At 36.1% G+C, this 13,396-nt stretch overlaps 1 protein-coding gene across 1 annotated transcript in view; it reads right to left on the reverse strand.

Annotated features, from left to right (window-relative positions):
• The window catches only part of ZGRF1 (zinc finger GRF-type containing 1), an 82,297-nt gene that overhangs the window by 66,052 nt on the left and 2,849 nt on the right, over nt 1–13,396 (reverse strand). Inside the window, exons 2-6 of the mRNA XM_059924223.1 lie at nt 12,925–13,014; nt 11,698–11,778; nt 5,399–5,458; nt 3,104–3,289; nt 585–2,793 (exon numbers count right to left, since the gene is read on the reverse strand). Of these exons, the coding sequence (XP_059780206.1) occupies nt 585–2,793; nt 3,104–3,289; nt 5,399–5,458; nt 11,698–11,778; nt 12,925–12,945 (2,557 nt within the window). The 5' untranslated portion in view covers nt 12,946–13,014. The remainder of the gene's footprint in view (nt 1–584; nt 2,794–3,103; nt 3,290–5,398; nt 5,459–11,697; nt 11,779–12,924; nt 13,015–13,396) is intronic.

A 13,396-nucleotide genomic window follows, 5' to 3' on the forward strand; every position in this document is an offset into this window, starting at 1 on the left:
AGTAGTGATATTGGTTTAACAATTTGGAAACCATTTGGTGTGCACCATAGAATTGAGGAAGTAAATATACTGATGCTGCTGGGCACGAGGACCCTTTCCACTCTGAGAATAAAGAAACACAATTATGGAATGAAGGGAAGAAAGGAAGAACCCTGTGGTTTAGAACTGGAGTTAGAGATATCAATATAAGCTCATGACTTTTTTCTTAAAAAAGTATCTCCTAAAAAAAAAAAAAAAAAAAAAAGTATCTCCTAGCACATGACCAAAAATGTATAACGACAGGAATGGATTATAACACACACACATATTTGCTTATATGTGCCTATATATGCTTATATACGCATAACATATTTTTGAAAGGATACTCTGGAAGAAGATTGCTAATTCTGAGGAGTGGACTGAAGGGCTGTGGTAGGAAGGAGACTTACTTTTCACTATATTATCTTCTATTAGAGTTGATTTTACCAAGTACATGTATTACCTATTTAAATACCATGTAATTCTTAATGTAGCCTCCAGAGCAAATATCTTCTCATCCTCTGAACTATAAAGAGAACAATCCAAAACAGACATGACATTCTAACCTTCAGGATTGCTATCTGGCTCATCTGTCTGACGAGTTCCTTGTTGTTTAAAAGCGGTATTCCTCTTTTTCAATACTTCCAAGCCTTCCAAAGCCGTAGTGTGTTCAGACAATGATTTTAATAGGGAAATGCTATTTACTAATCTGGAAAGTTCTGAAGAATGTCTAGGATTATTCCAGTATTGTCTGCTTTCTCCAGCAGTTTCTACATCAATATGGTCCTGGGGTAAACTTCTAGTCCTTCCCAAGTCTTCAGATTCAGGAATATGTGATTCTGTGTCTTTGGAAATAGGATGTTTTTTTCCCAAAGGGTAAAGCAAAGAATTGGAAACTTGGGTATGTGATTTATCAAGTGCAATACATTCTTCAGAGTGAATCTGACTGGCATGTAATAGCTGGATACTGTTGTCACTGCTAGAGGTTAATGGTAAAACCTGTTTGGTATTTTTGTCCAAGTCACTTCCCATAATAAAAGGTCGAGGTGGAGCCTGTTCTGTAAATGGGTTTTTTTCAGTATTCTGATGAGTGGCTATGTTTAAAAAATGAGGAACATGTAAATTTGTGTTTATACTTTCAGATTTATTTGGGAATGAAGCACTAATAGATTTATTACTGCCTCCATTATTTTCTGCATATACATCATCAGTCCACTCTAAAGATGAGTCAAAATTGCTTAATGTGTCATTCCACTCCTCCTCTATTTCTTTTCCAGTGTTTCCAGCTTTCCAAGGTCCTCTGTCAAAACCTACACAAGTTTTATCACAAAACTGTGATGGCAGAATCTCTTTCATGGGAAATGTCTCTGATAGTTTGCCCCCAGTAGACGTTAAGAGGGGCAAGTGTTCACTGCCAACTTCTTTACAGCTTATATTCTCACATCTTGAATTGCTGTCATTGACCAAAGTTTCTTTCACCCAACCCTCTGAATCCTGGGAAATTCTGTTGCTTTCCTGTGATTCCTCCTCAGTGTCACTGGTTTCAAAATTCTTTAGATTAAATGTGACCTCCACAAGTGGCTGTGTTACATTACTCATAGGTTCATGAATATTAAGAAGTTCATTATTAGTTCTGCTTTTAGAAAATATGTCAGTATTATCATCAGAGATCCCAGAATTGTTACTTAGTGAAGATTCAATTTGTAGATGTTTATACTCCTTTTCTGGTGTTCCATGTATATCTATCTCCTGAGCTTTTTTTCTAATGAGAATTGATCCTTTTATGCCCATCTGGTCATTTTGATTAAGAGGTCTTTTATTATTTTCTTGAATGTCAGATTCTGATAACAAGCCATCATTTTCTGCGTTACTACAGGTAACTGGTAAGCTGCTGCTTTCACAGAATGAAGGAATTCCTAATTTCCCTTCTTGATCCCAGGTTTGATCATTATCATCTACTGACTTGTCTTCGTTATAGTTTTTTCCATTTTCAGCACCTGTTTCAAAGAACTGTATCCTTTTTTGCACCAAAAGGTCTTTCAAGTTTAAATTACCAACTCGGGCCTTGGGTTTTTTTTCTATATCATTTCCATCTACCATAGAGGAATGTATAGGCGAACTCTGTGAGGATAAATACATGGCCCACCGGCTTTTATTTCTCATGGTATTTTCTGATTGATGCTGGTAGTGTAAACTTTCTGTGCTCTTCACCTCAGCATACTCTTCCTGTTCAATTAAGCACTTTCGTTTAGTAGGAATTTTTGAACTTCCTTGTGGTTGCATCTGAGGGAAATGTCCTGTAATCTCAGAATTCAGTTCCTTAGATGTACTAGTTGATTTGGACTTCAGAAGAGCTAATATTTGGGCTTTGCTTCTAATATTTTGTGAAACTCCTAAACAGTGAGATACCAAACTATCTCTTTTCATGGGCTCATTGGTCAGTAAAGAATCTGAATGCTTATTTACAAAACTGACAGGAGAGCAAAAATAATTTTCTTCACACAGCATTTCTGGGTTAACCTTGAAGGACGAAGTAGAGACAAGTGAAGAAAAAGGTATGCCATTTCTCTCTCTGTTCTTGTAAGTGACAATGTTCTCAGGGTCTGTTGGTATATTATTTATATCTTTCTTGCCAACTGTAGAAAACAAAGGAGGTGTGCTGTAGAATGGAGAAAGAAAAATAGGACCAGGCTTCTTAGCTTCAAATGAAGCAGCTGATTCATTATTTTCTGTAATAACCATTTTCTTTGGCACTTGACGCGGTCCTTGAAAACCCTAAAAATATTAAACAATTATTAGCTGTTCTATAACCTACGAAGAAAATGTAAAATGAACTGACTAAAAAAAAAAAAGAAAAAGGAATGTGGATGTTTTACAAGGTAAAGTAATAATTAAGATATAAAGTTTGCTAAGCTAAAATGCAAACACTCATTTGTATTAAGATTAAGGTTTACTTCCTTTCTACCTAAGCATATACTATGAAGCACTGTTTTAATCATACAGTACAATAGCTTCACAATTCACTACTTCTTAAAACAATTTTATAAATACGTATTGATTCATTATTTTCAACAGAGAAACTTACAGCAAACTTCCTTTTTAAACCAGCAGGCTGACACCCAAGGGACCGGCCAGAAGATATAAACCTCTTTGAATTCAATGCTAGTGCTTCTTTAACAACATCCTGTTTGACAGCTGTGCTTCCAGTAACTTTAACCTCCTCAACTGTGATTAAGTATCGATCACTTTCTAAATCATCTCCAGGTTTCACCTAAATATTAAAGAATTAACATCAAGATCATATACATCTAATTATTTGATTACCTATGTGTTCCAATAAGCTACTAGCACAAGCAAAGACACAATGGATATTCAATAAATAGTTGTTGAATGAATGAATCGATAACTAAATTATTGATTACTATGCACTAGTTAACTATCAACAAGCACAAAAAAAAAGTAATACAACAAAAAAAATTCACTAATTTGTTTATTCAACCGTATATATTAGGGGGACTTCCCTGGTGATGTAGTGGTTAAGAATCCGCCTGGCAATGCAGGGGACACGGGTTCGAGCCCTGGTCTGGGAAGATCCCACATGCCGTGGAGCAACTAAGCCCGTGCGCCACAACTACTGAGCCGGCACTCCAGAGCCCGCGAGCCCCAACTACTGAAGCCCTCGTGCCTAGAGCCCACGCTCCACAACAAGAGAAGCCACCTCAACGAGAAGCTCGTGCACAGCAACAAAGAGTAGCCCCCGTTCGCCGCAACTAGAGAAAATCTGCACACAGCAACGAAGACCCAACACAACCATAAATAAATAAATAAATAAATAAATAAATAAATAAATAAATTTATATTTTAAAAAAATACATATTAGGGACCTATATGAGAACTTTTGTTACATGCTGGGGATACAAAGACAAGCAAGGAAAAGATCCCTCCTCTCAATTCACCTAGAATTCATAAAACTAAATGTAATTTTTAAATTAGAGCTATTAGGGACTTCCCTAGTGGTGCAGTGGTTAAGAATCTGCCTGCCAACGCAGGGGACACGGGTTTGAGCCCTGGTCTGGGAAGATCCCATATGCCGCAGAGCAAGTAAGCCCGTGCACCACAACTACTGAGCCTGCACTCTAGAGCCTGTGAGCCACAACTACTGAGCCCGCGCACCTGGAGCCCATGCTTCGCAACAAGAGAAGCCACTGCAATGAGAAGCCCACGCACCCCAAGGAAGAGTAGCCCCCGCTAGCCACAACTAGAGAAAGCCTGTGCGCAGCAACAAAGGCCCAATGCAGCTAAAAAAAATTAATTAAAAAAAAATTAGAGCTATTAAATAATCAGTTATATATATCTTTATAAATTAATGTGAATTAGATACATACTCATAATTATCACAAATTATTATAAGTTGTTAGTTACTTAATCATATTCCCAAGAAAGCATTTTTAATCACTTTAATAAACAAATACAGCACTTGCCACCACTTCTGGCTGCAGCATAAAAATAAGATTATCAACCTAGTTGATAATATACAAAATCTGTGTATTATCACAGATAATGTGCTCAATCTTTACTCATGAAATAATTTTAAATGAAATAATAACAACAGTCATTACCATCACTAAGTATCTACTAAAACAGTGCTTCTCCAAGACCCTCTTTTGGTAAGTATAAAAATTCCACAACCACTACTGTCATAAAATTTAAAAACAGATTAAGTACCATGGCCAAAATCAACACAGTGATAATAAGAATATGCACTTTGATAATCACTGTACTAAACTGCTAGGCACTTTGCCTAAGCTATTTCTAACTTTCCCACCAACCGAGTAGTCTGTCTCCAGTCTACATTTGACAGTAGAGAAGCTGAACACAGAGAGGTTAGGTTAGCTAGGAAGTATGTGAAAGTGGGAAATAAACCAAGAACAAACAAATTCTAATATCCTTATTCTTTACACTAAAATACTCCCTTCCATTTTCCAACAGAGGAAAACATGGAATAAATATTTGAGAAAATATTTTAAATAGGAATAATTTCACAAAATATATCCCACTGTAGGTCTCTGCTTATCAAAACCACATAATAGATTTAGAGTCAATTTCTGGGTTCAAATCCCAGCCTTACCACTTTAACTCTATAAGCATGGGCAAGTTATTTAAACTTTCAGTACTATACTCCTAATCTATAAAAATCACAGGGTTGTATAAAGATTAAATGAAACAATATCTAAAAGCTTTTAGCAGTCTGGCTAATAATAAATGTTCAATAGATACTAGCTATAATTATTAGTATTAGTACCATTACTGTACTATTTAACAATATTCACAAAGGAACTAAGATTTAACAATAACTTAAAAATAAGATAAATTAAAATACCTCAAGGCACTTAAGAAATAAACTCTCCAAACATTCTCCTTTGTCATCGTATAGAATTGCCTATATTAAAACAAAAAAAGTGTTAAAAATGTTAAACAGGGACACAACACAATTCCACTTTTCTTAAACATCTTCAAAGCAAATCAAAAATTGTTATATAAGTAAATCATGTAATGAAAGGATTACCCACTTTGTAAACTTGGATTAGAAAGTGCATCTTTCTCAAATGTTTACTAAGCATCCATTCAGTGTGTGCAAGACAGCAAAGGCATACACATAAATTCAAGAACTTATTCCCTACCAGGAGAATCTTGGAATGGAATCAGGGAGAAGACAGAATTGGAATGAGTTACAGGAGGCAAAACAGGAAACACGATCAGTAAAGAGATTATTGTAATGGTGTGATATGAAGGATCAAGGAGATAATTAGAGCTTGAAATAAGTCATTAGCACTGGGATAAGACAACTGTATAAGAGGCATAAAGAGTAAAACTTATCAAACGTGCAGGATATGGGAGAAAAAGGAAACTAAGGTGATTATCATTTTCTGGCTTTCTCCTCGTGTCTCTCTAGCTCTCTAGCCATTTTTCATAGCAGCTTCTCTACTAGCCCCTTAAACATTGCTGTTTCCATCACTTTGGATAATAGTTAGCAGTTCCTTAAAAGATTGAACACAGAGTTACCACATGATCCAGCAATTCCAGTCCTAAGTACGATATACGTACAGAGAAATGAAAACATGTCTTCAGAAAAACTTGCATACGAATGTTCAGAGCAGCATTGTTCATAATACCAAAAAGTAGAAGCAACTCAAAAGTTCATCAATTGATGAACGGATAAACAAAGTGGGATATATCCATAAAGTAGAATATTATTCAGCAATAAAAAGGAATAAAGTATTGGTACATGCTTCAACATGGATGAACCTTGAAAACATGCTAAATGAAAGAAGTCATTCGCAAAAGACTACTTAGTGTATCATTCCATTCATGTGAATAGTCCAGGATATGCAAATGTGTCGAGACAGTAAGTAGATTAGGACTGGGGGTTGGGTACTGAGTAGTGCCTTTATGGTATTTCTTTCTGGGGTGAAAAAAATATTCTAAAATTAGACTGCAGTAATAGTTGCAAAACTGTGAATATATCGAGTTGTATACTTCAAATGGGTGTAATGAAAAATGTGTGAATTATATCTCAATAAAGCAGTTTAAAATTTTGGTATTTCTAAGGTCTCCTACCTTTTCTTCTCTACTCTTTACATTCTATTCTCCATCCTTGAGCATATTATTCACAAAAATCATGTCACACTTCTGCTCAAATGTCTCCACAGCTCCCAAAGAATAAGACAACAGTCCCTACATTAGCCAATAAGGCCTACATAGTCCCCTTTATCTTCATTCTTACCCTTGCTCACTCTAATTGTCGTTTGCCTAACTCACTAGATATACATCTTCATTTAGTTTATTGGTCTGTCTCCTCCATGTTATTTCCACAAAGCCAGGGATTTAACTGTTTTGTTACCTGCTGCCTCCGCTAGAACAGTGTGTAACTCATAACAGGTGCTCAAAAAGTATTTGTTAAATAAATGAATCAACGAATCCACTCCAGGAGCTTCAAATATCATCTAAATGCCAAGTACTCCCAATCTACATCAGTAGCCCAAAACTGTTTCCTGAGTTCCAGGTCCCTATCACCAATTACTTGAGTGTTTTGATGACACTGCAAATTCGGTATGTTCAAAATGAAACTGATAATCTTCATTGTTCCCCCTAAACTTGCTTTTCTTTTTCAGATATCCTATCTCACTCAATACCATAATCATAATACAGAAACCTGAAAGTCATTCTGGATTCTCTTCACCTTCCATATCCAAGACCTTAAGATTCTATAATATTTTCACAATTTCTCTCTAATCATCCTTTCTCTCCATTGTCAGTGCTAAGGCCTCCTTGGTCAGACCCCCATCACTTTTCATCTACATTATTCTATAGCCTCTTTATTATAACTGTCTTCCTAAATTCAATCTTTCATCCTACATAACGTAAAAGGTATGTTAGACATTGCTGCCAGAGTGATCTTTCTAAAATAGAGACATGATTATGTCATTCTTCTGCTCCTAATTCTTCACTGGCTCCTCAAGCTGAGCACACAAAGTCCTTCATGATATGGCTCCTGCCTACCTCTTTAGCTGTGTATTCTACAGTTTCCCCACATGGGACCTTCATTCCAGCCAGAGTCAATTGTTTATAGTTCCCCAGAAATATTTCACACTGTTCCACACCTCCACACCGTTACAGCAATGACACCATCTTCAGCTCCCCTCCTTCCGACCTATCAATTTTGTTTACAAAACAAAACAAATACTCCAAAAAATACTCTTCATCTGGAAAGACTTCTCTGAACCACAGTCAAATTTTGATGTCTCTCATTTGTAATCTCATAGACCCTTAAGCATATCTCTGTATATACTCTAATCCTTAGGCGCTTAGATAAAATTCCCTTGAAGACAAAAACTATAACAGTTACTATTTATTGCATACTTAAAATGTGCCAGGTACTTCGTTAAGAGGTTTATTTGTTTTCTTATTTAATCCTCAAGAAAACTTTATGAAGTATCATTTTCCCCATTTTACAAAGAAGAGACTATACGCCTTGAGGGACTAAATAACTTGCCAAGATTACACATCTAGTAAGTGAAGAGCAGGATTCAGGCTAATGTCTATTTGACATTAACTGCCCTTCTACACTGCTTCCATACGTCTTATTTGAATTTTCCCACTGCCCAGCAGCAATATATGTTTACTGAATGATGACTCAGTTAATGGAAGATGAATAACCCTGACAGTAAGAAACTGAATACATAGAGAAAAGGCATTACTAGCAAGAAAAATACTGTAAGCAATAGCTTGGATTTAGGAACAAGGGTTAGGATATGAGATTATTATTTTTCCTGGATCATAGAAAAACTCTCTGGGACTAACTTGTATTTATCTTGCTTTCCTGTAACCTACTAGTGTGAGGTATATAATGGACACTCAATAAATATAAGCTATAGTTGAAGATAAAGTTGGATAATACCACTACCATAACCTTAATACTTATGATTTTGTACCAAAAGAAGACATGAAAGATAGGCAGAATCCAATCATATGTCTTTTTAACATAACACAAACTCTATAAGATTTTAAAGACTTGGCCCTAACTGAATAGGAAGAACACCCAAAAAAAACCCCCAGAGTTTTACAGAACAGCATTGGACAGTGAATGGATTAATTAGTTTAAAAGTATCTAGCCTGTTTGACTTAAGTTGACTAAATATTAAGCTAGGACTCAACTAAAAGTTAAACTAAACTAGGTTTATAAACTGAATAGGATCTGTAAGCTGAAATTGAAGGCTTAAGGCAAAACTAGTTTTTCTTTTACTTTTCTGGTTTTTTGTTGTTGTTTTGTTTTTGTTTTTGTTTTTAAAGAATAGTGCTCATTTCCTTCCCTACCATCTTTTTATTTTATTTTCTTTGGCCACGCCACACAGCTTGAGGGATCTTAGTTCCCCAACCAGGGATTGAACCTGGGCCCTTGGCAGTGAAAGCGCAGAGTCCTAACCACTATACCACCAGGGAATTCCTACTTTTCTGTTTTAATAAATCAAATGTTAATTTAAAAATGAGGGGCTTCCCTGGTGGCGCAGTGGTTGAGAATCTGCCTGCTGATGCAGGGGACACGGGTTCGAGCCCTGGTCTGGGAGGATCCCACATGCCGCGGAGCAACTAAGCCCGTGAGTCACAACTACTGAGCCTGCGCGTCTGGAGCCTGTGCTCCGCAACAAGAGAGGCCGCGATAGTGAGAGGCCCGCGCACCGCGATGAAGAGTGGCCCCTGCTCGCCGCAACTAGAGAAAGCCCTCGCACAGAAATGAAGACCCAACACAGCCATAAATAAATAAATTAATTAAATAAATAATAATAATAACATGTTCAAGTAAAAAATAAATAAATAAATAAAATAAAATAAAATAAAAATGATAAGTAGTCTTTCTACATTAAAAATTTTCTCTTAGTGATAATTTCAGAGTGATAGATATGTAGAATAAGGACAGAATATGGAGATCTTTAACTGCTGGCTTCATTCAGGAGGCCACAATCTTGTCAATGTGTCCTATATGTTATCAACTCATCTATAATAAAGTTCTTCTTTTAAATTAGTAATATTAAAAGAAACAATAGAATGGTTAGGGCATGGGCTCTGGAGCCAAAAAATCTAAATTAATAAACGACTCCCCCACTTTCTAGCTGTGAGATCTATGGGCTTCATCTCTCTGAGCCTCAGCTTCATCATCAATAAAATAAAGATAAAAATAGTACCTAACTAATAGGGGAGTTATAAAGACTAAGTAAGTTGATACATTTAAAGCATTATGCCTGGTACATAGTAAGCACTTGATAAGTTTTTTTTAAAGAAATCAAAACAGGGTGATGGGCCAAATGGGTGAAGGGGGTCAAAAGATACAAATATCCACTTACAAAATAAATAAGTCATGGAGATATAATGTACAGTATGGTGACTATAGTTAATAACACTGTATTGTATATTTGAAAGTTGCTGAGAGTAAATCTTAAAAGCCCTCATCACAAGGAAAAGAAAAGAAAAAGAATTTTTCTAACTATGGATGGTGATGGATGGTAACTAGACTTATTATGATCATTCTGCAATGTATATAAATACCAAATCATTAAGTTGTACACCTGAAACTTAAATAATGTTACATGTCAAAAATATACCTCAATAAAATAAATGACTACAGCAGATTGCTCTGTGGATGGGCCTCATCCCATCAGTGGAGGGCCTATATAGAACACAACGGCCAAGTAAGAGAAAACTCCTCCTGCCTGACTGTCTTTGAGCTGAGACATCAGTTTTTTCCTACCTTCTGACTCATACTGAAATACTGGCTCTTCCTGGGTCTCAAGCCTGTTGGCATAAACACTAAAACCACATTATTAGTTCTCCTGGGTCTCCAGCTTGCCAACTACAGATGGTGGGACTCGTCAGCCTCCATGATCACATAAGCTAATTCCTTACAATAAATCTCTTTTTTCTCCACAGAGTGACAAAGAGAGAGAGACAGAGATAATTTATATATCTTTATATATAAGAACATGTAGGCCTGAGTCCTGAGTAAAAATTTTAAGTATGGGAAGAGAATGAGCCCACAGAAAATACTCAGAAGTGGGCAGTAAGCAACATCAGGAGAGCATGGTGTCACAGAAGTCAAATGAAGAAGAGGTGTTGTGAAGAATGGAAGAGACAAGGGTGTTAAATAAGGTCACGAGAACTGACAAGAGGAGAACATGAACATTTTACAGATGGAGATAATCAGTGTGGGAAAAGAAACCCAAGGAAGGATCACCATATCTAATAGGGTCAAAGATTATCCTAGTAAATAATTTTCTCAAGACTGATAGGATCATATCATAAAATAACAGATTCAAAGAAAATCCAAAAATAGAAGAATTCTATACATAATTTCAGAAATTGGCAGCTTTTCTAAAATGGTATGTCAACTCTGTATGTACCATTACACTGTGAGCATTACTGTGTTAGATATATATTTTAATAGTAGTTTTTTCTGTATAGTTAAACTCTTATTACCTGCAAAGAAAAAAGTGTGCTGGGACTTCCCTGGTGGCACAGTGGTTGAGAATCCGCCTGCCAATGCAGGGGACACAGGTTCGATCCCTGGTCCAGGAAGATCCCACATGGAGCAGAGCAACTAAGACTGTGCACCACAACTACTGAGCCTGCACTCTAGAGCCCGCGAGCCACAACTACTGAGCCCACGTGCCACAACTACTGAAGCCCGTGCACCTAGAGCCCATGCTCCACAACAAGAGAAGCCACTGCAATAAGAAGCCCGTGCATTGCAGTGAAGAGTAGCCCCCTCCCCGCTCAACGCAATTAGAGAAAGCCCGCACGCAGCAACAAAGACCCAACGCAGCCATAAATAAATAAATAAACAAAATTTTTTTTAAAAAAAAGAAAGAAAAATGTGTGCCAAAATTCCTGAAAAGTTTCATAGAAAATCTAATTTTAAAAAAATCAGAAGAAATTAAATAGTATTAACTGAACTTTTATAATGCACAAATGAATCACTGTGGTATGGGAATCATTTGACAACTGTTTTCATATCACATCAGCTTATGGATATATCTAAGATTTTATCATCTACAGAGTTTTCTTAATATTCAATCAAAAGGCAAGAACCCAACTCTTAGACTCCATAGTCAACTGCTTTGCACTTACTTTGTTTCCTAAGTGAGTGATCTTCAGAATTCCATCTCGCCACACTTTTGACTTCTTCATCTTTTGATGAGTATATAGTACCTTATTTCCAAAAGTACAAAGGAAAGAAATGGTTTCTATTTACAAGTATTAAATGTTATATATTTTTATACCCTTCCTACCTACAAAAAATATTTAAGACATCTTTTATCAAAATAAAAGCACAGATATCATAACAATAACAACAAACACCAACAACAAAAAAAAACCTGGTAGCAAAAGGCAAGGAAGGGGAGAAAGGAGAGGTAAAATCTAAGGAAGAAACTGAAAAGTTAACTGAGCAACAAAAACTATTTTGAGCTTCCTAGTCATTTGTGGGATGGAAAAAATTGTACAGTTCTCGAAGTCCAGGAGTACAGAGACTCCTGGAGGTGTCCCCCCTCAAGACTTTTTCAGGGGTCTGTGAAGTCAAAACTATTTTCATGATGTTGTTTGCATTTCAGTCTCATTCCTTTGGTCATGTACTTAGCTGAAGCTCCCAAGGTTATATATATGCAATATTGCAAGATTCAATTTCCGAATGAATGCAGAAGCAGATCTGAGAATCTAGCGGTCTTCTATTAAGTCATATATTAAAGGGATTTGCAAAAAATGCATAGCATTGCTACTCCTTACAACATGTTTCTGTTGTTATTGTTTTTGGACCATAAACTTTTCATTAAAAATGTAATCTATGTTAAATGTAATGGGCTTATTATTTTTAATGAATTAATAAACATTTTAAAAATTTCCATTATAATTTCTAATATGAAAGACAGCAATAGATATAAGCCCCATAATCAAAAATTCTTTGGGGTCCTCAATAATTTTTAAGAGTATAAAAGGGTCCTGAGACCAAACAGGTTAAGAACCACTAATCTAGAAGAGGCATGCCAGTCCTTCAAGAGAAAGAAATTATTTCCTGGTCCCAAACTTCCAAAGAATTTGTTCCAAAGGACTTTGTATAACCAATGTGTAGAGTTGCCAGACACAATATAGGGCAATATTTGGGACATACATACTTATACTAAAAAATTATTCACTGTTTATCTGAAATTCAAATTTCACTGAGTGTCCTTCTTTTAGGTTTGGGTTTGTTTTGTTTTTTTTTTAATTTATTTTAGGTTTTTTTGCTAAATCTGGCAAGACATTTGTGAAACATGGAAAGAAGGAAGAAAAAAGGAAATAGTGAAAACTGATAAGACTTACAATAAATTCTTGGCTTTCCATTGTTTCTTCTGCAATTATATATAGTCAGGTCCAGAAAATAATCAGTGGTCATTCAACAATTTATATCACCTAAAATGAAAATGACAAAGAATATTCAACCCTGATGAACAGAGTAAATATCAAATACAATTTTTCCCCCACAATCTCTTGACCAGAGAGATGCATCTAAGCGTCCTGAGACTATGTAACTATCAAGGCAAACACAGGTATAGGGAATTCCCTGACGCTCCAGTGGTTAGGACTCCACGCTTTCACTGACGAGGGCCCAGGTTCAATCCCTGGTCAGGGAACTAAGATCCCACAAGCCATGTTGCACGGCCAAAAAAAAAACAAAACCCACAGGTGTAATCAAATTATCTGCCACTGAGGACACGATAGAATAGTGACACTACACTGTGGAAAAAGAATTTGCCAAGTAAAGAGAAAACCAAGTAAAATATATAAAATAATT

This window comes from Balaenoptera ricei, chromosome 5, assembly GCF_028023285.1.
Source record: "Balaenoptera ricei isolate mBalRic1 chromosome 5, mBalRic1.hap2, whole genome shotgun sequence".
Classification (NCBI taxonomy): Eukaryota; Metazoa; Chordata; class Mammalia; order Artiodactyla; family Balaenopteridae; genus Balaenoptera; species Balaenoptera ricei.